This window comes from Bombina bombina, chromosome 3 (assembly GCF_027579735.1).
Source record: "Bombina bombina isolate aBomBom1 chromosome 3, aBomBom1.pri, whole genome shotgun sequence".
NCBI lineage: Eukaryota > Metazoa > Chordata > Amphibia > Anura > Bombinatoridae > Bombina > Bombina bombina.
The window spans coordinates 315851192-315878676 of NC_069501.1; the positions used below are offsets into that span (position 1 = coordinate 315851192).

General features: G+C 37.1%; 1 protein-coding gene across 1 annotated transcript; it reads right to left on the reverse strand.

The window, feature by feature from the left end:
- Window positions 1–297: 297 nt before the first annotated feature.
- On the reverse strand, window positions 298–17182 carry LOC128652334 (uncharacterized). Its single transcript, XM_053705270.1, has 4 exons — window positions 17077–17182; window positions 13177–13495; window positions 3264–3348; window positions 298–516 (listed from the first exon to the last, which is right to left on the reverse strand). Exons 1-4 carry the CDS (start codon window positions 17177–17179, stop codon window positions 298–300), a joined length of 726 nt encoding a protein of 241 aa, XP_053561245.1. The 5' UTR covers window positions 17180–17182.
- Window positions 17183–27485: the final 10303 nt, after the last annotated feature.

A 27485-nucleotide genomic window follows, 5' to 3' on the forward strand; every position in this document is an offset into this window, starting at 1 on the left:
CACAGCCTATAGTGACTGCAGGAAAGGGGGGGAGGGGGAGAGATTTAGTATAGTTGGTGGCAGGTAGCGTGATAGACTGTTTAATGAGAGGAAATTAACAATCTTTTGCAAAAGATCTCCATTTGTAAAAAAGATAGGGTTTCTCTTCCTAGAAACTCTGGGTCTGGAGGTGGGAGCAACGAAGCAGATCACCTCAGTTAAGGTAGTAGGAGAGGCAGGGATCCTCTGCAACTAGGGTCTTCATTAATTGGTGTCTCTGAGCAGTGGATTGCCTTCAGGAGTTTAAGGTTTAACTTTTTAGTTATGGCTACGTGGCCTTTCTGTTGTTGAAAGCTGCAGGGATGCTTTAACTGGGGTGTTATGTGATATAAGAGTATATGATGAATTGCTTGTAATGTGAGGGGATGCAGCCAATAAGAGCAGGGACCAGATGGTATAGTGTAGGTAGCGCTGGGAAACAAAGTCCTCTGTGTCTGTCTCTTGCAACTGAATAAACAATTTTCCTTCCCTGCACACCTAGATAGTGCACTGCAAGAATATTGGTAATAGGAGTAACTTTATGCAGCCTAGTTAATCAGGGAACTGACTTTCCTGCCCCCACTCTATCTCAAGAGTAAGCAATTCGTTGCGAGCAGAGGGGCTTTCCCTTAACTAGTGTGGAAGTACTTAGTAAAAATGGCGTCTATTTGTGCCAAAAAAAACTGTCATTGCTCCCGCTGCAGCCTCTGTGTCCCATCTCATAAAGTCAATTCAAGTGTGGGCTCCGATCTGTCCCCCCAACCACCAGACCCCAGGAGTGCTGTGAGTTTACTTGTAACTTACCCCCAATTGCGGTGGGTAGGGATGTGAGAACTCCTCTCTGCAGTGTGTGTCGTCAAGTGCTGTTATAGCGCAAGATGCACCACTGTATCAGGGGCCCTGCAGGAGACCCGTAGTATGTGGCTGAGTGCTCGATGTTGTAGCAGTGGCCGGCGGTATCAGTCAGGTTCAGGGTAGCCGATCTGGGTGCAGCTCCGTATTGCGGCTGTGTTCCGCTATATGTCCTGCGGGCTGGCGGCTGTGAAGGGGGCTAAAGGAAGCTCTGGGGTGACAAACCAAGGAGGTTAGGAGCTAGATTATATTACCCATGCCCCCAAGGCTAAAGCACTTAATTACATATATTAGAAAAAGGTTATATGGGCTTTTGTTGAGGAGAGCTCCTGTAAAACACAACCGCTCAGTACAGCTGCTGGCTCCGCCCCCCCAGAACTTACTTTAAAACCATAGATTCAAACAATTTTATCCATTATCAAAGTTGCCACTTAAACAGGTGGAAGGATAACATTCCAAAAAGCCAACTGCTTAGGGTCAGAAAGAATTGCTCCGACCTAGAATCCTATGACACACAAACTAATATCCTACTCAATAGATTTACAGAGAAAGGATATAATAAGAAAAAAAATCCTGAACACTATAACATCTGTGAGAAAAACTAATAGATCTAGCCTATTACATAAACAACCCAAAAAAACTAAAAATCCACACACAGATAATCTACCCTCTTCTATTGGTCAAAATGTTATCCCTTTCATCACTGAATATAATTCACACCATAAAGAGATTAGAACCATTCTTACTAAACATTGGCACTATATTGAACAAGATCCCATACTAGGAACCATAGTCAAAAACACCCAGACCTCATTTTTAAGAAAGCAAAAAACCTCAAGAACTATCTATCACCGAGTGAATTTAAAAGAAAAAATAGTAATTTCATTGATATCGACCTAAAAAAAGGAATAAATATTTGGATTTTATCCATGCTACAAGTGCAAATATAGCAGTAAAAATAAAAAGATAACTTCCACCAACCAACAAGTTACATTCACTATTAAAGACACTATAAAATGTAGTGACTCAAATGTAATATACTGCATAAAATGTTCATGTAATTTATTCTATATAGGTCATACGAGTCGTACACTCAAAGATAGGATAAGAGAGCATATCTGGAATGTTGAGCACAAGACCACTAAAACAATACTCTATAAACACTTTACTGAAATACACTTTGGAGACCGTAAATGCTATCAATTTTGGGGTATGAAAAAAGTCAAGCAGAGCAATAGAGGGGGAAACATGGAAAAAGTACTTTTAAAAAAAGAAGCAGAATTAATTTTCAAGTTTAAAACAGTATACCCACTAGGATTAAATAGCTCTTTTGACCTTAATTCTATCTTATAACTAGCTTTCTGTACACTAACACAACACTTCTTTTTTTCACATTTTTGCATCCATATCTATTTATATAAATTCAGATCCACGTGGATAGATCTATAAATATGATTTTACGTAAGGTTTCATTCACATATGATACACATATTCATATACACTTGTATTGTTTATTTAAATTTATGTAATATTTTATTTATTTCATTCCATTTAGATTATATCCATTTTTACAACATCACTGATCCCTTGAACAATTGCTGCATCTCATAACAATTTTGGAGACTTGACGCTAATAATAAATACATATAACATTTTTTTTTTTCCCTCTTCAATATCTGTTTTTATTTATCTCAACAGACACTCTTATAAAAAATTTTTGTTAGTTCAGTATCTGCGTATGGAAAAACTATTATATAGTTTGATATGTCAATCCCTAAAAGAAGCTTATCTCATACATCTATTGGACAATCTCCACTTATATATAGGAAATCTTTTTTATATTATATATATCAGTTATATGTGAAGCTATAAATGATCTATTACCGTTTATATAAATTTCTTGATATATATCTCACATCGTTTACTCATGTATTAACCGCTTCTACATATACACTATTAATATGTACACCTATAACTGACAACTCCTATTCTCACAAAGTCACCATAAGGCCAGCATAGAGTTAATCCTGATCACACACTATCACACCTGATGCTGATTGCATATTCCCCTATATAAGGCATCGGTTACTCTCAGTAAGCATCTTGATAAAGGCAGCTAACACTGCCGAAACGCGTAGATTTGCTTACTTCTACATTGATATTTGATATCCACTTACACTTTGTGTTATATGTTGCAGCTCACAGGTTCATTTCGATCTCTATGATATATATATAGAGAGATATATGAGTAATTCCTGTGTGCAACTTCGTCAGTGCTAATTACAGCCTCTCTCCTGCGGCACTTAAACAGGTTCATTTCTACATCCCTGAACACACTGAGATAGATATATGAATAATCCCTGTGTGCCTGTTTGATACATTTTGGTTCTTACTATAGCATCATTCCTTTTTGCAAAAATCCTTTGCAAAGCACAGCGGACACCAAACTGTTTGGAGCCTACTCGGATGGAAGACGGACTATAAAAGACGGATTAACATTGTGCTGTTCTGAACAGCTGAGGACCAAAAACTGTCACACATTCTAAAGAAAATCATCGGATACTTGCAAGTATTACAATTGACATAAAGTGTCTATTTTCAACTGGGATCTCTTTTCAAATAATCATTGTATCCAGTTTGACTCTCATGATTGGAGGACTCTCACAAGTCAGGTGACGTGACGTTCACATTTCACGTTTTTTCAACCATAGTTGTTTCTAACGGTCAACAGATCGGACATATCTAACACTCGCTCTAGGTTTAAGAACTGTTTGGATTCTACATGCTTTTCTAGTAACACTATTTGTACAAGCAATTTCTGTGTTTATCGTTATAATATTGCATATCTCTGCCTGAGTTAAGCCTAGATTATTTTTCATATATTGGTATAATATTACCCTTAGATTTCACTACCTATTACTCTTAGTACTATTATCGATCTATTGTATATGGAAAATTTCTTTTATTAATGTTTTATTTCATTTGATGCCGGCATCATATATATATATATATATATATATATATTTTTTTTTTTAACTGTTTGATTGTATATTACGGTATTCAGCATACTACGGTATTCACATATTGCTGATATATACTTTATATTAAACCTTTTATATGTCACACAGTTTCTTTTTTTTTTTTTTTTTTAAATTGTTTTATATATAATCTACATTTGAGTATATCTGGTGAGCTCCCCTCTAGAGCGCTTATCCCAACCCCTACATATATACTTTGCACCTACAATCTGTATATGGAGATTTACTAGACTACCTAGGGATTCAAGCATACACCATTTTTCTTTTTTAGCACTCACACCATTTTTCTATCGTTTTCCCAGTTTTGCATAACCAACACAGTTATATAAATATATAATTTTTACCTCTGTGATTACCTTGTATCTAGGAACCTTCTTCCAGCCCTCTGATCACATGACTGTGACTGTTTATTATCTATTGTGTTACATTTAGCATTGTTTTGTGCTAAATCTTAAATAACCCCTTGTGCCTGAACACATTGTTATCTATATGGCCCACGTGTATTTTCTGTCTCTTTGTGTTGAAAAGAGATTTAAAAAGCCTGTGATAAGAGGCAGCCCTCAAAGGCTTAGAAATTAGCATATGAGGCTACCTATGTTTTGTTTAAACTAAGAATGCCAAGAGAAAAAAAAATTGATGATAAGAGTAAATTGGAAAGTTGATTAAAATTAAAAGTCCTTTCTGAATAATGAAAGTTTAATTTATACTAGACTGTCCCTTTAAATAATTTTCGATCAATCATTTATTGTCTTGTAAAGGCAGCCAAAGTTTGTTTAACCAGAGATCTATGTAAGAGGTCAAGAACTTTTTTCTAATTATTCATAATATAACAAACGAAAACATCAGCCAAATATTTATAATAAACTAGAAATATTTTTTTTCTTTCACCCAAATATAAAATTAATATAATGTAATTATTAATATTATTCAATTGTCTATGGCAGCAACAGGTGTTCCTTACTTAGACTATTCATATAGCTTTTAATTATCTCAGTAAACACAGATCATCATGAACGGTTGTAATAAATGTGAAAAGTGAAAAATATTTGTGTCTATGTATTTGCCATTTTGAAAGTTACATAAAAATATTCATATTTTTATGGTAAATGGTTTTTGTGATGGTAGCTAACATTTATCAAAAATATTAGACAAGTACCATACATTTCAAATGGGATAATCACTACATAAGGTGCTAGAAAATATTTGAAAAGTGAGGTAATTTCCACTATACTCAGACAGCTTGGTCTTCAATTCCTAAACAACATTATTCACATCTTCCTCAAAAAGTGGGCAGGAGCTATTTCCCTAAAAGACAATTATAATTTAATTAAAATTTGGCAAACTGTTCTATGAAGTGAATATTCAAGTACTACCCCAAATAGCTTTAGAACCACAGAGTGTCATATGTACCCTATGTGGAAACTATTTACATAAAATTATGTGGAATGCAATACTAACACCAGTCATGCATTACAATCAGACAAGATGACAGAAAGCCAAAAAAGACTGAATAAGTACAACTGGACAATGGGTGAAGTAATTTCTGTTCAAGAAAAAGAAAAATGGCCAGCAATCATGGAGCATAAAATGTAATCCTTTATTCAAACCAAACGTGTTTCTTGCCTACACCGAGCACTTATCATAGGTGACCCACAATGCTCAGCCGGCCTCTCTTAAAGGGACATCATTAGAGAGGATCCTCCTAGTGAAAGAGTATGGTTGTAACATATCTCAGCCTAATGTCTCTATCCCTTTAAGACTTCCTTCTCTGACTGCTGCATTTGGGCAGTATTTACATTCAGCTTGCTTGCCTGCCTGATTAATCATTCATGCACCTGATTACCTCAGCCTCTTTTTAAGCCTTCTCAGGTCTAATGTGCTTTGCATTAACTTTGAAGTTGTGATCCTGAACAACTGAGATCTGTGACTGTTTCCTGCATGAATTTACCAACTATTCCAAGATACAGCATTTTCTATCTACCTATGCTAAATATCATCAAACAGCAAGTATCAAAAATAATCCCATTCTGTTTCCTGGACACAGCTACTTAACAAACTCTGAACTTTATTATAAATCAAGTATGCTTTTGCTTATCATCACTCTCTAATTACAATAACATCATCTTACTCAGAAATTTATAACTATTTCTCTGCTTCTAGTTGTCATTGCTGAAATAACCTGCAACAAATTTAGAGTTTGGCGTTAGCCGTCAAAACCAGCATTAGGGGCTCCTAATGCTGGTTTTGGGCTACCGCTGGTATTTAGAGTCTTGTAGGTAAGGGTCTAACGCTCACTTTGCAGCCGCAACTTTTCCATACCGCAGATCCCCCTACGCCATTTGCGTATCCTATCTTTTCAATGGGATCTTTCTAACGCTGGTATTAAGAGTCTTGGCTGAAGTGAGCGTTAGAAATCTAACGACAAAACTCCAGCCACAGAAAAAAGCCAGGAGTTAAGAGCTTTATGGGCTAATGCCGGTTCATAAAGCTCTTAACTGCTGTGCTCTAAAGTACACTAACACCCATAAACTACCTATGTATCCCTAAACCGAGGCCCCCCCACATCGCTGCCACTCTAATAAATTTTTTAACCACTAATCTGCCGACCGCACACCGCCGACACCTACATTATCCCTATGTACCCCTAATCTGCTGCCCCTAACACCGCCGACCCCTATATTATATTTATTAACCCCTAATCTGCTACCTTACCTACAATTATTAACCTCTAATCTGCCGACCGGACCTCACCGCTACTATAATAAAGTTATTAACCCCTAATCCGCCTCACTCCCGCCTCAATAACCCTATAATAAATAGTATTAACCCCTAATCTGCCCTCCCTAACATCGCCAACACCTAACTTCAAGTATTAACCCCTAATCTGCCGACCAGACCTCACCGCTACTTTAATAAATTTATTAACCCCTAAAGCTAAGTCTAACACTAACACCCCCTAAATTAAATATAATTTAAATCTAACAAAATAAATTAACTCTTATTAAATAAATTATTCCTATTTAAAGCTAAATACTTACCTGTAAAATAAACCCTAATATAGCTACAATATTACGAATAATTATATTGTAGCTATTTTAGGATTTATATTTATTTTACAGGCAACTTTGTATTTATTTTAACCAGGTACAATAGCTATTAAATAGTTATTAACTATTTAATAGCTACCTAGTTAAAATAATTACAACATTACCTCTAAAATAAATCCTAACCTAAGTTACAATTAAACCTAACACTACACTATCAATAAATTAATTAAATACAATACCTACAAATAAATACAATTAAATAAACTAACTAAAGTACAAAAAATAAAAAAAGCTGTTACAAAAAATTAAAAAATTAATTACAAACATAATAAAAATATTACAACAATTTTAAGCTAATTACACCTACTCTAAGCCCCCTAATAAAATAACAAAGCCCCCCAAAATAAAAAAATGCCCTACCCTATTCTAAAATTAAAATAGAAAAGCTCTTTTACCTTACCAGCCCTTAAAAGGGCCTTTGCGGGGCATGCCCCAAAGAATTCAGCTCTTTTGCCTGTAAAAATAAACATACAATACCCCCCCCAACATTACAACCCACCACCCACATACCCCTAATCTAACCCAAACCCCCCTTAAATAAACCTAACACTAAGCCCCTGAAGATCTTCCTACCTTATCTTCACCACACCGGGTATCACCAATCCGTCCAGGCTCCGAAATCTTCATCCAAACCCAAGCGGGGGCTGAAGAGATCCATCATCCGGCTGAAGTCTTCTATCAAGCGGCAAGAAGAAGTCAAGAAGAGGCTCCAAAGTCTTCATCCTATCCGGGCAGAAGAGGAGATCTGGACCGGGCACCATCTTCATCCAAGCGGTATCTTCTATCTTCAGCTGATGACGAGCGGCTCCATCTTCAAGACCTCCGGCGCGGATCCATCCTCTTCTTCCGACGTCCTAAGTCCGAATGAAGGTTCCTTTAAATGACGTCATCCAAGATGGCATCCCTCAAATTCCGATTGGCTGATAGGATTCTATCAGCCAATCGGAATTAAGGTAGGAAAAATCTGATTGGCTGATGGAATCAGCCAATCAGATTCAAGTTCAATCCAATTGGCTGATCCAATCAGCCAATCAGATTGAGCTCGCATTCTATTGACTGATCGGAACAGCCAATAGAATGTGAGCTCAATCAGATTGGCTGATTCAATTGGCCAATCAGATTTTCCCTACCTTAATTCCGATTGGCTGATAGAATCCTATCAGCCTATCGGAATTCGAGGGACGCCATCTTGGATGACATCATTTAAAGGAACCTTCATTTGGACTTAGGACGTCAGAAGAAGAGGATGAATCCGCGCCGGAGGTCTTGAAGATGGAGCCGCTCGTCATCGGATAAAGATAGAAGATGCCGCTTGAATGAAGATGGTTGCCGGTCCGGATCTCCTCTTCTGCCCGGATAGGATGAAGACTTTGGAGCCTCTTCTGGACTTCTTCTTGCCGCTTGATAGAAGACTTCAGCCGGATGATGGATCTCTTCAGCCCCTGCTTGGGCTTGGATGAAGATTTTGGAGCCTGGACGGATTGGTGATACCCGGTGTGGTGAAGATAAGGTAGGAAGATCTTCAGGGGCTTAGTGTTAGGTTTATTTAAGGGGGGTTTGGGTTAGATTAGGGGTATGTGGGTGGTGGGTTGTGATGTTGGGGGGGTATTGTATGTTTATTTTTACAGGCAAAAGAGCTGAATTATTTGTGGCATACCCCGCAAAAGGCCCTTTTAAGGGCTGGTAAGATAAAAGAGCTTTTCAATTTTAATTTTAGAATAGGGTAGGCATTTTTTTATTTTGGGGGGCTTTGTTATTTTGTTGGGGGGCTTAGAGTAGGTGTAATTAGCTTAAAATTGTTGTAATATTTTTATTATGTTTGTAATTAATTTTTTTATTTTTTGTAACTTAGCTTTTTTTATTTTTTGTACTTTAGTTAGTTTATTTAATTGTATTTATTTGTAGGTATTGTATTTAATTAATTTATTGATAGTGTAGTGTTAGGTTTAATTGTAGATAATTGTAGGTAGTTTATTTAATTAATTTATTGATAGTGTAGTGTTAGGTTTAATTGTAACTTAGGTTAGGGTTTATTTTACAGGTAATTTTTTAATTATTTTATCTAGGTAGCTATTAAATAGTTATTAACTATTTAATAGCTATTGTACCTGGTTAAAATAATTACAAAGTTGCCTTTAAAATAAATATTAGTCCTAAAATAGCTACAATATAATTATAATTTATATTGTAGCTATATTAGGGTTTATTTTACAGGTAAGTATTTAGCTTTAAATAGGAATAATCTATTTAATAAGAGTTAATTTATTTTGTTAGATTTAAATTATATTTAATTTAGGGGGTGTTAGTGTTAGGGTTAGACTTAGCTTTAGGGGTTAATACATTTATTAGAGTAGCAGTGAGGTCCGGTTGGCAGATTAGGGGTTAATACTTGAAGTTAGGTGTCAGCGATGTTAGGGCAGATTAGGGGTTAATACTATTTATTATAGGGTTAGTGAGGCGGATTAGGGGTTAATACATTTATAGTAGCGGGGAGGTCCGGTTGGCAGATTAGGGGTTAATTATTGTAGGTAGCTGGCGGCAACGTTGTGGGGGGCAGATTAGGGGTTAATAAATATAATATAGGGGTCGGCAGTGTTAGGGGCAGCAGATTAGGGGTACATAGGTATAATGTAGGTTGCGGCGGTGTACGGAGCGGCAGATTAGGGGTTAAAAAAAATATGCAGGGGTCAGCGATAGCGGGGGCGGCAGATTAGGGGTTAATAAGTGTAAGGTTAGGGGTGTTTAGACTCGGGGTACATGTTAGGGTGTTAGGTGCAGACTTAGGAAGTGTTTCCCCATAGGAAACAATGGGGCTGCGTTAGGAGCTGAACGCTGCTTTTTTGCAGGTGTTAGGCTTTTTTTCAGCTCAAACTGCCCCATTGTTTTCTATGGGGGAATCATGCACGAGCACGTTTTTGAAGCTGGCCGCGTCCATAAGCACCGCTGGTATTGAGAGTTGTAGTGGCGGTAAATATGCTATACGCTCCCTTTTTGGAGCCTAACGCAGCCCTTCTGTGAACTCTAAATACCAGCGGTATTTAAAAGGTGCGGGGAAAAAAAAGCCAGCGTTAGCTACGTGGGTCGCTACCGACAAAACTCTAAATCTAGCCGCTACTTTGCATATATATGCTCAAACAGTAATTAATGCCTGAGACTTGTAACTTGTCTATCACTTGTGCTACTCTGATTATACTGATATACAGCTCTTCATAATATTATGAACTGTGAACCTGCAACAAACCTTGGTTTGCACATATATGCACAAAACAGTAATTAATGCCTAAGACTTGCAACTTGTTTGTCACTTGTGCTGCTGTGCTTAACGCTGACATGCAACCTTATATAATATTATATACTATGAACCTGCAACAAACCTTAGTTCGCATCTAAGTGTCAAACTTCTACCTGTTTACTCTGAAGCCTGTACATTCCACATTGCTATACATTTCTCTCATTGAATCCTGCAGCTACTCTTGTTAACTAATTATAACTTACAGTGAAGCCAGAATATATTGTATACAAATATTGCACTCTCCATTAATTCTTCAATAACTTCTATCAATTATGAATCACAGAATATCATCTATCCACTTCCAGGATACTCCCCCCCTGGTCAGGGGTCGGTGTCTTCAAATCCCTACCACTGCCCAGAGGGTCTGTTTCCTGAGCACATGTACACCGGATCATGACAATGGTTATCCTGTGAACCCTTTGAAATGTATTATAAAAAAAAACAATGGCCCCTATTGTCTAAAGATCATGCCCTAGCAGATACCTTTAAATAATAACCTTTATTCTCATATAAAAATAGCCAAACTTATGAAAAGAATTAGTGAGGGGGGATATAGGGTCTAACATTAAAAAATTTGACAACAAGTACATACTTATGGGGATGTACCCATGCAATAATTGTGCTCAATGTTATTATCGGTTATTTGTAGAGCGCCAACAGATTCCGCAGCACTAATACTGTCATTCTATTCAGTTAGGAAACACAGTTACTCACCATAAATCAGGAAAGTATTTTTCTATAAATGGCCATTACACATTTAACTCAATATGTGTTATATGTGATCAAATATCTGTGCGGGCTGGCCGTGCGGGCTGACCTATGATAGGGAGAACAATAAGTGTAAAAAAGATAGAGTAAAACAATAGCAATAGGTACATTTTACATTATTGGAACATAATAAAAGTCAACTAAAATTTCAAGTACTGGATAGTGTAGGCCCTTTAATAAGAGGAGGGAAACAGACAGAAAATGCTGTTTGAGAAAGAAGCAGAATGGATTAGAAGATTAGATACTTTGATCCCCAATGGGTTAAATAGGGAGATCGCCTGGATACCTTTCTGTGAAGACATTACTCTATCTTTAATAATATATTATCATATGGTAGATGAGACCTACAACATCTATCTCTTTTTTTAAATATGCACTTGTAAAATATTCAATCATGGAATTTATAATATATTATGAAAATCGTGTATTGTGACATTAATTGCAGTTGGTAAACTTTGGTTGTAATGCTTTGAATCTAACACAAGATGGCTCCAGAGTAGTGCTTCATTTGAATGATGGAACAGGCCATGTGGAAGGGCAGAGCCTGAAACATGCGTCGCCTGATTATGATGTCAGACACCAGTCAGCTACACTCAGAAGTGTGAAATTATGCATGCTGTGCATGCTGTACTTGACCTTTTAAAGTCGTCAATCCCCGGCCTTAACCTTATAACCATTATAAGCTAACATAATAACATAAATAAAAGAGTTACACACAGCTTTGGTATAAAATTTGGCCGCAGCCATTTTATTAACATCACAAGTTAAATATTGAGTAATAAATATTTTCAAACATTTTCAAACATTTTTTCACAGAACATACCTGAATATATATATATATATAAATAACATTACTGTCAAATAAAACTGTCAATTACCCACAGCGGTGCTAGTTCCCAAACCCACAAAACAAGATGGCCGTTATTCAACAACTGGACTCAACTATATCCCTGTTGAGTCCGTCCAAGGACACCTAAACTTTAATAGGGAACCCCTTGCCCCTATAAAACCAGTTGTCCACTCACCCCATGGAGAGGCAACTACTTAAAATCCTCCAAATCACTTGGCCATATTGCATACCATATTTGTCTGGGAACTAGCACCCCCGCCTTGCTGCGACGAACACGAAACAAGGAAGGAAAACAAAGATTAGGGAGGGAGGGAGGGAGCACTTTCCAGAAAGGTTTGAAAAATAATCTGATGACAGATTCTCCCGCTCTTTCCTTAAATGCGTAACAGCGCGTGCTAAGCCCGCCCCCTTACAGGTACCAACCAATCACACCCAAGGCCTAATTCCTCCAACGGTCAAGTCCCCTTCCCGTTACTTCGAACTCCCAGGGGTTCCCTGACCTTTTAAAGTCGTCAATCCCCGGCCTTAACCTTATAACCATTATAAGCTAACATAATAACATATATAAAAGAGTTACACACAGCTTTGGTATAAAATTTGGCCGCAGCCATTTTATTAACATCACAAGTTAAATATTGAGTAATAAATATTTTCAAACATTTTCAAACATTTTTTCACAGAACATACCTGATGTTCATAAATAACATTACTGTCAAATAAAACTGTCAATTACCCACAGCGGTGCTAGTTCCCAAACCCACAAAACAAGATGGCCGTTATTCAACAACTGGACTCAACTATATCCCTGTTGAGTCCGTCCAAGGACACCTAAACTTTAATAGGGAACCCCTTGCCCCTATAAAACCAGTTGTCTACTCACCCCATGGAGAGGCAACTACTTAAAATCCTCCAAATCACTTGGCCATATTGCATACCATATTTGTCTGGGAACTAGCACCCCCGCCACCGACTGGACTGACCGAACAGCCCAGTCCCGCCAAACCCAATATTTTTCCCAACGCTTCTTTTATATAAAAAAGAAATAGCTGCAGCCCAAATTGGTTAAAATGAACACCATCTTTTAAGTAAAATTCCTCAGCCCCATCTACTTCGAAATCTGGGTGGAAAACTACACCTCCCCCCAACCTCTTAACAAAAGAGCTAACTATTTTGTTAATTTTCTTGCGGCTCTTTTCTAGCCTATCATAATCCCTCGCTAATCTCCAAACCAGCCTAGGAGTAATCTGTGACCAGATTATTTTAATTCCGGGATAAAGTTCCTTTATATTGCCCAGATCCCTTTTGATTCTTCTCACTAATTCTTTTTGAGGAATCATACCTAAATCATTTCCCCCCAAATGCACTATCAAAACATGAGGACGAGGAAACATTCTGCCATAGTCTAGAAACAACGGAAACAAGAGTTCCCAGCACATGCCCCTAATCCCAAACCATTTGACCTCCCATTGATCAACAGGACACCCAAGCTGAAGGCCGCCCATTTTCTTACTGGCCTCAGCATTGGCCCAGTATATAAACGAATGCCCCATCACCCATACGATCCTTACACCTAAAATAAAAGAAATAAAGAGAGTATTCAGGATGATTACAGCTCAAACATTCCAAAACATACACTCTATTCAAGGTTTTTTTTTTTTTTTTTTTTTTTTTTTTATATCCTTAAATCAGGCCTAACATAGGATTTATAATGACTTGAACCCCATCTACCAATCTTTTTAACTATATCCTCTCTGAGACCTAACATAGCGGCTTCAGTAGCAGCTCCAATCCGGAAAGAATGAGATCCGAACTCTAAAGGATTAAGACCCAATAAAACAATTGAACCTTTTAAAATGGCTCTAAATTGATACTGTGATAAAAAAGAACCATCTGAGTGAACCAACAAAGGGCCATCCTGCAAAGGCCGTATGGACCCATAAAGCATCATTACCAGACATGGACATATCTCTCCACCACTAGGGAATAGCACTATGTTCTTGCCTTTCCCATATATGTCCGTTTTACTACTTCTCAGTAATATTTCTACTCTGCTATCATTCCATATTACATCTTCTTTTTGTAAACCTCCTGAAACTTTTTTGCTAGGGCTTACCAATTCCGAAACTCTAAATGCCCCAAAAAAGGCCAATACAAAGGCCGTTCTAAACAATATTAATTCAAATCTTGATGCACAAATCTCTGCTAATACCACCCAAATTTTTTTAAGTAAAGAAAATGTAATAGGCCTTCTCTTATCTCTAACCTTTGTCTTTTTCTTCAAGCCTTTAAGAACTTGACGGACCCAAAAAACCTTTGTAACATCAGACAAACCTAATAAACGAAATCTAAAAGCAAGGGCCGCCAATCTTCTTTCCATATTAGATGGTGACAAACCCACATTTCCCCAATGCCACATCCATTCCAATAAGCAACCCGTGACATCATCAGACCCTTCTTTAATTTCAGATTGACATAACCACATTTCCCATTCCTTCCAAACTGATACATAGGACGTCCAAGTACCTGGAGCCAAAGATTTTTTAATTAATTCAGCCAATCCTCCGTCCCAAGCTTCCAAAGTTGGACAGGAAACATCGCTCCAACTACATCCGCCTGAGGAGCCAACTCTCGAAAGCGAGACCACTGTGAACGAGATAAAGAATCTGCTATCAAATTAAGCTTACCAGGGATATGCTTTGCCCTGACAAATACATTCATACTTAAACATTTCAGGACTAGTACTCTTAATAAACGCAAAACTGGTAATGATGATGCAGATAAAGAATTAATAGCAGAAACAACACCCATATTATCCGTATGGAACAATATGGATTTATTCATCAAATCAACTTCCCACACAAACAGAGCCACCAGAATAGGAAATAGCTCAAGGAAAACTAGGTTCTTAGTTAAAACCAAATTGACCCACTCTTGAGGCCACACTTCTGCACACCAATGCCCTTGAAAATAAGCCCCGAAACCAACACCCCCGGCTGCATCAGTTATCAAATCCAAATCAACATTAGAGATCCTAGCTTCCATAAATATTGCAACACCATTAAAATTTTTAAGGAATTCCAACCAAACTTTCAAATCATCCTTGTGGCCTTTTTTAATCCTTACAAAATGATGAGGCTTACTAACACCAGACGTAGCCAATGACATTCTTCTAGAAAAAACTCTACCAATAGGAATTATTCTGCAAGCAAAATTCAATTTTCCCAGCAAAGATTGCATTTTTCTCAAAGTCACCTTACGGACCGCCAAAAATTGCTGAATCATTTCTGACAAATCCACAATCTTTTCTGCAGGTAGCCTACATTCCATACTTTCAGAATCTATCGTAATACCCAAAAATTTAAGGGCCGTAACTGGACCCTCAGATTTTTCCATTGCAATAGGAACCCCAAAATCAGATGCCATTGAATAAAAACAATCCCTTAATTTCAAACAAACGTCCGAATCAGGGGGACCAACAAAAAGAAAATCATCCAAATAATGAACTACTGACGAGAAACCAGACTTGAATTTAACAACCCATTCCAAAAAGGAACTAAAGCATTCAAACAAAGAACAAGAAATAGAACAGCCCATCGGGAGGCAGAGGTCGATGTAGAAAAAACCCTCAAAACAACAACCCAACAGATAATGTGAAGAAGGATGAACTGGAAGTAACCGAAAAGCCGCCTCAATATCCACTTTAGCCATTAAAGCAAATTGACCAGCCTCTCTAACCAAATTAACTGCCATGTCAAATGATGTATAAGACACAGACGATAATTCATCCGGAATATCATCATTAACAGATCCACCTTTTGGGAATGATAAGTGGTGAATTAGACGAAATTTACCAGGCTCTTTCTTAGGAACCACTCCTAAAGGAGAAATACGCAAATGGGGGATAGGAGAGATTTTAAAAGGACCTGCCATTCGACCCAAAGTAACCTCTTTCTCAAGTTTAATCCTGACAACCTCAGGCCATTCTCTAGCAGACTTAAGGTTACCCCTGTAATGAACAACACCCCCTGAAGATGGAATTCTGAAACCAAACTCAAAACCATGTAGCAATAACAAGGCCTTATCACCACAACCCTTCTGTTTAGCGTAAAGTACGAGCCACAGCTCCATCCCGCTTAGCCTCACCGGAGTTAATCCCTTTTTCAAGAAGCTCCTGGGTTCCTCCCAATTTGTTCTTTTTGAAACACTTAATGGAAGGGTGGGATCCACCACACCCAGAGCATTCGTGTCTGAATTTACATGATGCTCCCCATTTACAGAACTTTTCATTGAAAGCAAAACAGAAACCTTTTTTGACTGTTGCCGATGAACCGTTTTGAAGAGATCCGCCGGCACTCCCGCGAAAGGGCTGCGAAGACCTTAACGGGGTCATCACTTTTAACCATAGACCCATATCACGATCGTCCCATTTCATCTCAGGCTTAACCGACAAACGTTGTCTAAATTGTTCATCATAATACCACCAAGCCATACCACCGTATGTTCTCTGAGCAGCGGCAATTTCATCTAAATAACAAAAGAGGGCCGCGCCTTGATCAGGGAACTTAACAGAAAATACACTAGCATAAATAACAAAAGCCTGGAACCAGTTAGTAAATGTTTTCGGTAATTTTCTGTAACGTCTTTTCCTTTCCTCCTCCTCCTTCTTGGCCGAATCCTTTTTTGAGTCTTCAGGTATCTCAAAAGACTGATCAAGAGGAAGGAGGGAAAATAATTCAATAAAATCTCTCTTGTATATCTTTTCTCTTAACTCGACCGTCAAATGCATGCCCAAAGGCCCGATAGAACACAAACAAGACCTGGCCAAAGCCGTGTCAGCAATCTTAAGCTCGGGACCCCCAGCCGCTTTATTATCAACATTAGCCACCTTTTGCTGGGATAAACCGACCATTTGAGATTGAGGTACTGACCCTACCTCTTTTATTCCCTCACCAACAATCCCTAATACCCTATTTTGGATAGCCAATTCAGGGGGAACCCATGAATTGGCGACTCCCCCCGTGACTTTGGCTCCTTCTAATTTGGCTAACAAGTCCCTTAAACCCGCTACAACAGTTATAGATAAAGGATCAGCATGCACACCAACTGTATAAACCCCCACATTCAGATTCACCACCCCGGATCCCTCATTACCTGTACTCGGATCCTGAGTCACTGCAGACTGAACCCCTTGAGATGCAGCCGTAACCTTCTCTGTATTCTGGAAACCAGTAGCCCTGGGATCCGTATTAGTCATTAATTGCTGCCCTTTTTCCGTCTGTAAAAAAGAAACATGTGACAAACTCCCAGAAGGTGCCCAAATTCCAATGCCCCTACTAGCTGTAGACGTACCCAACCTACTATCCACTAAAACACCCTTACCCTTCTTAGCTGATGGAACTTCAAACCCTTCTCCCTTTAAATCCCCATACCTCTTGCGTTGTCTACCTCTACCTTGTATTCTCCCAATCCCAGACCTGTTTGGACGTTGAACAGAGTTAACCGAGCTATGAAATGTATTATTAATACTCTGACCCATCATGCCCTGAAGACCAAAATTAAGATTGTTGGCCGTACTCACCCTTGTTTCTTCTCGCCTTGCATTAAAACGTTCCACCCCTGGAACGCCGTTCTCAATATCCAGCCTGATATTTTCCGTCCAGGATTCCTGCAGACCATAAGCATCCCCACTTAGGCCGTCATTTCCCACCATTAAAAGACCCTGGGAATTCTCAGGCCATGACCCAGTCTCATTCCCTTCTAAAAGAAAAACATCATTAGTGACAGGTACATTTTTAATTACTTCAACGTTCCTATCCCTCAAATTTCTTAACTCACCCTTTAAAACCGAATCACTCGGGACCCTGACTGACGGTTTAAACTGGCGAATAGGGTTAACTACACTGGGAGAAGGTGGAATAAAATCCTCCTCAGAAGAATCTAAATATAAATCTAATTCTACCACACCGTTATCAACCTCGGTATCATGCTGACTTTCACTGACTTCAGGCCCTTCCACCCTCTCGTCTAACACTCGATAAGCCTGATCCTCAATATTACTGCAAGGTCTTAAAATCTGTGCCGTCTTTGAAACATTATGTAACTGAAACTGCCTGAGGTAGTTCAATCGGCCCCGATACATTCAAACCCTCACCTTTCTTTTTCACTAAGGCACTACCTAAACTACATATACTCACTTGTTCATTACCCCCACATGGAAAACTAGGCCTCGGCAGGCCGTCACTTTTACTAGCTTGCCTTTTTCCTCTAATTACTACTTTTTGGCCTAAATTGGCCATCTTACCCTTAGGCAAAGAATCACCCTTCATTACAGGCTCAATGAATTGTTCCGTAAGGGAACAGGTGCTCCCGGACTGCATCACATTATCAGCAACCTCCGCTCCGGTCTGCCGACTTCCGGAACTAGAACTTGACTTCTTCCTCACAGACGCCTTTAACCCCGGACTGGGGCTGGATTTTCTCTGACCGCTATTACCCCCTTCAGGATCCGGATCCGAACGAACTGGGGGCCTCGTACGCCTCGCTGGTCTAGAAGCCACATCCACGATATCCTCCCTGGGTTCAACAACCGGGCTAAGCAAAGGACGTAATTTATCTTCGAGCCAGGTAGGGCCCATTTTAGCAGCTTCCAACTTAAGTTGGTCGAAAATCGCATCAAAATGCGCCATCACAGAATTACCAACTGACAAGCACTTTCCAGAAAGGTTTGAAAAATAATCTGATGACAGATTCTCCCGCTCTTTCCTTAAATGCGTAACAGCGCGTGCTAAGCCCGCCCCCTTACAGGTACCAACCAATCACACCCAAGGCCTAATTCCTCCAATGGTCAAGTACCCTTCCCGTTACTTCGAACTCCCAGGGGTTCCCTACTGTGTTTATTGTGACTACAGCTCTACCCATTGGAGTACCAGACCCAGTTTATATGAGGCTCTTTATACTTACATGCTTACTGTCAGGAATCTGGCTGAGACCATTTCTTTTGCACATTTCTTTGGCTGATGTATGCATCACAGTAGATTGGAGACTTATCCACTTATCTTGGTGGACATTGTCCTTGAGTGCAGGATTATCTATCCATATATACACACAGTGGATAAATGTGTTTGATATGTTTATTCAAAGCCCTTGATGTAACACCTGGTGGATATAATCGTTGAGTGCCGGTATTATTATTATTATTTATTTATAAAGCGCCAACAGATTCCGCAGCACTGTCCATAGGTACAAAGATAAAAATACAAGAGTGATACAATACAATATAAGACATCGGGCAAAATTAAACAAACAAATACACGGTGAATTGAGTGCCCTGTTCTTGTGGGAACTTACAATCTAGATATAGTGCTTTCACTTCAAAACTTGGATGCTTTTACTCCAACACAGCATCTTAATACAGAATCTGCATTCTCTTTTCTTACTTGCTTGGCATCACTTTGGCTTGTTGCTTTATGCTTGAAAATAACTTTACCTGCTTAGCGTTATTGTGGCTCTTTGCTTCATACTTAAAGAAATACATGGAAAAGTTTAAATGCTTTAACTAAATTGCAGCTGCCTTCATTATACCAAATGCTGACTTAATCATGTATGGTACTTTCTTAAACATATTTAGCAATGATTTGCATTACTTGTTCTCATTCATGCATAAAATTCCCAGAGGACTGACTGTCTGTGATTTTATTGAGAATGGGGATGCCCATTCTTTGTATCTTTTAGTATTTGATGCATCACTTTTTTGAATACTTTGGTCATAATAAATTGTTTACTTTTTTTAGCATTATTATTTCTGGAGGGAGTCCATTATCCCGAAAATGAACTCATTAAAGTTAATTGATTACATTTAAAAACACTGAGGTGCTCTCCTAATATATATATATATATATATATATATATATATATATATATATATATATATATATATATATATATATATATATATTATGTATATTATATGTATACTGTATATACCTGTATATATATATATATATATATATATATATATATATATATACAGTATATATATATATATATATATATATATATATATATATATGTCTTATTTGTCATTTATCTTTAATTAAGCTTTTAAATCTTAATAATATATTGTTTATGATTTGTTTTTAACTTTCCAGTTTTCTTCTTTTGTCAGATTTACTTCATTCCCTTGGTATAATTAATTGAAAATGCTTAGATAGGAACAGGAGTGTGCATGCATCATGCATCCCTCCCCTTCACCAGCTGAAGAGATGGAACCAGTGACGAGTGATGAGGCACTGTCTATGATATGCCCGAGAAACATATATGAACCCAACATAAATCTGAAAATAGAAATGTTAATTGATAGTAGAAAATATAATCACATTTAAATAACAAACAAATACAATATTTTGGTCTCACTAAAAGACAGTCAGCATTTTCCGCAAATCTAAAATCCACAAATTTTGTGTGGTCCTCCTACTGTGCATATGCCATCTTGGATCTTGCTTCCTTTCTTTAAGCATCACTCACTGAAACAGCTTGATTTGCATCCAACTGTGCAAGAGCAAACCAGGATACACACAACACTTTGTTTAAAAAAAAAAAGAAAAAAAAAGAGAGAATAAATATGAGAGCAAGATCCAGCCACTATGGGATGAAGGATATTTTATGTTATTACAAAAATACTGTTTTAGTTAAAATGTAAGAACGCAAAATGTAGTTATTTATCATGTTAGATTAATCATGTAAATATTATTTGGAATAACCAGGGCACAGGTGACATTTAGATTTTAATTTTAAACATATCACATTAGATATTTCGGTTTACAGACAAAATGAGTTAAAACATTCCAAATAAAGCTGCACAAATAGTAAAATCTCTAATAAAGTTGAGATTTCTTTTTTTTTCTCTTTACTTCCATCCCTTCTTTTCAGTCTCTCCCTTATTTTTTTTTCTTTCTTTCTTTCTTTCTTTCTTTCTTTCTTTCTTTCTTTCTTTCTTTCTTTCTTTCTTTCTTTCTTTCTTTCTTTCTTTCTTTCTTTCTTTCTTTCTTTTTTTCTTTCTCTTTCTTTCTTTCTCCCTCTCTCTCTCTCTCTCTTTCTTTCTTTCTCTCTCTTTCTTTCTTTCTTTCTCTCTCTCTCTCTCTCTCTCTTTCTTTCTTTCTTTCTTTCTTTCTTTCTTTCTTTCTTTCTTTCTTTCTCTCTCTCTCTCTCTCTCTCTCTCTCTTTATTTCTCTCTCTCTCTTTCTTTCTTTCTCTCTCTCTTTCTTTCTTTCTTTCTTTCTCTCTTTCTTTCTCTGTCTCTTTTTCTCTCTTTCTTTCTCTGTCTCTTTCTTTCTCTCTCTGTCTCTTTTTCTCTCTTTCTTTCATTATAGAAAAATTGGTGTGAATGTTTATGAATGAAAACAAGTAATACATTATAAAATGAACAATATAAAATCAATTTACAATTGAAATAATTTATTTGGAATTTTTACAAATATGTTTATTATATATAATACTACATTGTGGAATATTATTAAAAATGGTCTCTCTTAAGCAAATACTTAACACACATCTGTGTCGCTGAACAATAATTAAGCTGGTTGTTTTTCTTTTGACTGAGACACATCTGTTAAATTGCCCAAAAACAGGAGGTTTATGATGATGATACATATGCTGCACTTTCAAATGAATGCCTCTTTTGATTTTGATCTGTAAGCAGTGATAAATGAGTTCAGCTCTCATATATAAAGTATGTGTATGATTAGTTGGAATTTTTATTTAGTTGGAATTTTTTTATGTAAAATACTGTATTTGATGCATCCTCAGCATTTAATTACATGCCTTGAAATTTTATTTTTACCTATTTTTACTATGCACCAAGAATAAGTACAGATATTTTACAGTTATAAAGATATGGTCTCAGAATTTATAAAGGAAACTTTGAGCTGTTTGTAAAGTTTATTTTTCAAGAGAAATAACTAGGGCCAGATTACAAGTGGAGTGCTAATTAATGCTCCAGCTCAAGCGTTAATTGTGCTAGAAGTAAGCTCTTTGCACTTACTGGGTTGCGCTCGTATTACGAGTTGAAAGCAAACTGTATTCGTTTAAGCGATAACCCAATGAATGCAAAAAGCCGAAGTTAGAATATTGAATTTGCGTATTCCCCATAGAAGTGGGAAAAAAAACTAACACCCCACTCTTGCACAAACTCAATCACATATGCTCATGTGCGTTAAGTTGACAAGAAAATATCATTATTTCACATTCCAATGTTCTTTCACATGGAAGAATATGTTCTATTTATTCATAAAAACATATTTCTACATATATATTTTTAAATATATATAAACACATGATTATATATGGTATACCTATATACAAATATATATATATAGGAATATCTATTTAGAAATACTTAGAACATATTCTTCTATGTGAAGAACATAGGATTGAAATATTTACAGTAAATACATAGTTAAAACCTTTGTTAAAAATTAATATGGCATAAAAATATTTTTTCAGGTTTTCATGTACTTAACTGCAAAGGGCTCCAAAGCATATATACTTTTTATGTGTGTACGTATGTATTTATGTGCTTATATGTGTATATATGTTTGTAAATACATATACACACATATACATATTTAGACATTTATATGTATGTATCTCAATGTTAACTCCCTTTGCCTGCTCATATCTTTGAGCCTTTATAACTTTTGTGTGCAATAATGTTTTAAAAGTTTTTATTAGAGAGTGTTATTATTAGTGTAACTATACTTTTTAATGTATTTTTGATGTGTTTTGTGCAACTTTTTTGTTTTGCAAAACAGTTAACCAGAACGTAATTTGCGATGGCGCTCAAGCGACTGTGTTTACTTTCAACTCGTAACATGAGCAGTAAGCCCAACGAGAGCAAATTCCCGCTATAAACCCCTTATCGCTTGCACGCAAACGTTTGCACTCCACTCGTAATCTTGCCCCTAATGTTAACTTTACAAATGGCCTTAAAAATGATACATGATACTTCTAGAGCTTGACAAATTTTATATCTAAATGCTATTTTTTAACACACCTATATTCAAACCTAATTTTCCCTTAATCCCCAAAAATATATGGCTGACCAATAAAAGGCCTATTAAAATCACTGGGTTCAGTAAAACACATCTCTGACAGAGGGCAATGCACAAATAGTGAAACAAACTACATACAAAGGAAAGCACTAAATGGATTATACTCACAAAGCAAATATATGAATATACTTATTATGGGCCAGATTACAAGTGGCTCACTAATTCCCGCTCAATCGTTAATTGCGCTAGAAGTAAGCTTTTTGCGCTGGTTGGGTTGAGCTCGTATAATGAGTGGAAAGTAAACAGTTTTTGCTCGTTTGTTGATCCAACGAGCGCAAAAAGCCAAGGTTATAATATTGCGTGCGCATTCACATATTCCCCCATAGAAGTAAATGAGGGAACTTTAGCGCAAACCCAATCGCATATTCTCATGTGCACTAACCCGACATGAAAATATCAATATTTAAAATTTCCAATGTTCACCGACAAGAATATGTTCTATTTATTCATATTTGTTCACTAGCAATACTTCTTCTCTAGCACTACTTCTTCACTAGCACTACTTCTTCACTAGCACTACTTCTTCTTGAATGCAACTTCTTCACTAGCACTACTTCTTCACTAGCACTACTTCTTCACTAGCACTACTTCTTCTTGAATGCAACTTCTTCACTAGCACTACTTTTTCACTAGCACTATTTCTTCACTAGCATTTCTTCTTCACTAGCACTATTTCTTCACTAGCATTACTTCTTCACTAGCACTACTTCTTCACTAGAACTATTTCTTCACTAGCATTACTTCTTCTTGAGCACTACTTATTCACTAGCACTACTTCTTCTTGAGCACTACTTCTCGAGCACTACTTCTTCTCGAGCACTACTTCTTCAGTAGCACTACATGGTTGTGCTGCACATGGAAATATCTTTGCTACTAAGCATTTCCAATTAGACAGTAGCATATACAGAAAAAGTATTTAAATATTTTTTATAGCACAAATTATTTATCAGAGTACCTAATAACAACAATCAGTTATTTAAATTTTTCAGAAATATTCAGGTATCTTAAATACACTGTATGGTCCTAATTTAAAAAATTCCAGATGGACAAGGTTCTGTGCTGGGAACCTGTCTGTCTGGCATCAAGACAAGTGGGCAGCATATGCCTGAGCTGCTTGGGCTCCAAAGCTGCATCTGCAGCTTCATAAATGGGGCCCTATGTACCTTTTTTGTCTGTTTTAGCATCAAAAAATGATAAATACTTTCTCCATCACTGACTCATATGTATTTGTATCAGCATGCATATCACCCAACCATTCTAAATCCAATGGGGAGGTATGGCCTGCTTTCTGCCTGCATCCCCTAGGTGTTCCTGTTTGTATGGACTGACCAAATATTGCCCACAACCTGACCTTACATGCCCACAACCCACCTACACACCTACACACACCTACAGACTTCCCATAACCTTGTCCCTTTGTGTGTAACTTAGTCCCTCCCATGTAAAATAATGGTGGACACTTGCTCACAAGCTCTTTACCTCTCATATCCTCAGTGAAAATCATCTGGCAAATGTTTAAGAGATATGAGCATGTAATAAATATGCTTATATCAAATTTAGATTATATTACTTAAGATAACTTAATCACGTACAGAAACAGAAATATTGATAAGTGTTGCTTTTAAATTCAGCAGTGATGGTATAGATGTATTGATTCAGTTTCATTAGAACATATGCCCTTTATTAAAGTTTAGTTCAATATTCATTACAGTAAACTGTTTAACTGTTTTACTTAATAGTTCAACATGCTGAACTGAACAAAAACATTTATACAACTTAAATATACCACATAAACTGATAATCTACCTTTATTCAAGTTTCTACTTATTTCATCACAGAAGCTAATTAGATTAATCTTGCCTAAGTTATTTCTCAATGAAGCTAAACAGTCTTTTTCTTATTAACATATGTCATTTTAACCTTAGGTGTAATCGTTAAACACCATTAACTTCCCACAGTTTACAACAGACTACTACAAACGTTGTAATAAATCAAGAAAGTGATTATACCAATTCACATATAAAATGAATGTCCAAATTAAAATTTAAAAAAATATTTGGCCAGATTACTAGTGGAGCGCAAATTAATTCTTCCACTCAAGCGTTATTTTGCACTAGAAGCTTGTCGGCTTGCGCTCATATTACGAATTGAAAGTAAACTGTTTTTGCTCTTGCATTAACCTGACAAGTGCAAAAATCTGAAGTTAGACGTAGAATGGTCACAAGGGGTTTTCCACCCAATCCGCTTGTCCAATTTTCTTGTCCAAATCAAGATCTTGATAAAGCCTGTCCTCAGACAGAACTCATTGATGGCATTATACTGAAGATACATATAGTGTATTAAGTTCACAAAATACTCTGCGCAGAGTATAGTTATAGAGTCTAACTATATCACACAGCCGAGAACTGGACAAGCCGATTGGGTGGAAAACCCTTTGTGACCATTCTACATCACTTACAGCTTATCTGGGACCTGAACGGATCATTCACTGAACGCAGACAGCGGAAGAACAGACTGAGCTCCCACCGCGAGTGTGGCGTCTGGCATATACAAGGTAATACCCAGGCCGGGGAGTAAGTTAAGTTTACAGTGAAACCGTGTGAAATTCAAGAAAATAGAAAAGTTATGTCGGTGGTTAACCCGTGAATAGCCGTATATAGTGTAATAAAAGGTAGTCCTCAGCTCTCAGTAATTCGTTATCATAAGCATAAGCATAAGCACTTGTATATATCTGAGCAATATCAATGCACTAGAAATAGATTAGTGTCCGTATCAAACTTTAGTCATGAGTCCTATATGAAAGCATACGTGAATATGCCGACTCACCCGCTTTGATCCTCGGTAGAATTTCACGAGTATCCACACTTCGCGGAAATGAAGCTGTAACTTGCTCCACTACTACTACTCGTGAAAAGTAGCTCAACAGGAATATAAACTTACGGCTGCCGCTGACAACGTACTGCTCCTGCAGTGACTCCGGTCAGGCAGCTTCCTTCCAAGCCGTTTTCAGTATTCCTCTGAGATTTCAGGCAGTTAGATCCAATCTGCCAATGGCGATCCAGATGCGGGGTCACGTGATGAACAATTGACCAATCATGTGCAATGCTCGTACCTGCTGCTTAGCTGCTTAGCTGGAGCTCTGTAACGGGTAAATCGATGGGTCTGCCTGGGGTTGCCTGTGAATACTTGCAGATGAGGGGTACCATATACAGGATTCCTTGTAATCCTATGAAGACATGTAGAAAAGGAAAAGAAAAAGCGGTCCCGACATCCAGTAAGTTAAAACAACAGCTTTATTTGGTCCATTTAAAATATAAACATGGGTCACACAGTAAAAAATAGGTTTTACGCGTTTCGGCCCAGTGCCGTACTCATAAACCTAATTTAGACACAGGTGAGTGTCTGTTTAAAAGGGTTACAAACTTCATGGCTATTGGTTGGTGTGTAACACACCCCTATTAACCATGCAATTACAGAATCTGCAGAAGTAATAGAACACTTAATAAAGCATTACTCTGATCAAAAGACAGGTATGGAACTATAACAATATATACCTGATATTGAGCAACATTATAATTTTAGACAAAAGATTCACTTGGTGTAGGTATATGAATAATACAAATATATAGATATATTTTCACAAGCTGTTTAGATAGCGGCTGTGACCATATTGTATAAACATATGCACTTAAGATCTAATGTATCCTATATTTAATGTGCCTTATACAGGAATTAAGTACTATTGTTGTACCATGTGCGTTTATTTCATCATATATATTATAGATAGTTTTTAACTTCATAAAGAAATTTATTTCCCATTTTAATCTTTAATTTTTACTTTTAGTTTTAGATCATTTGATTTCTAAATGGTACTTATAATAAATGGATCATAAGTACCAAAATAACATCAAAAGTTTCTAATCATGATCTATTATATAATGAAAAAAATAAATAAATATATAAAAATAAAATTAAAGAACATATAAAACATGTATTTTGATCACAATGTGATAGCTTTGTGGTGTACATTTGGGAAAATGATGAACGAATGAACAAAACACCTCCTATACATATGTTGTTAAGTAAATATGTATGTGTGCACTGGACCATGAAACTGTTTATTTCCAATGGTTGATAATATCAAACTCAGAATTGAATCCATTAGGAACCTGAGTATTTAGTTTCATGATCCAGTACACCTCCTGTTTTGCCAGGATCTCGTCCTTATTGCCACCCCTGGGAGGCAATTTGATGGTCTCGATGCCTTGCCATCTGAATGCTCAAGTGTCTTTGCCGTGCACCTCAATGAAATGCCGTGATAATGCAGAACATGGTTTCTCATATTTTATATATCCTAGATGTTCTCTAATGCGGGTACGGACTTCCCTACTAGTCATTCCAACATATTGTTTGGAGTGTACCCGGCATTCAATGAGGTACACTACATAGGTG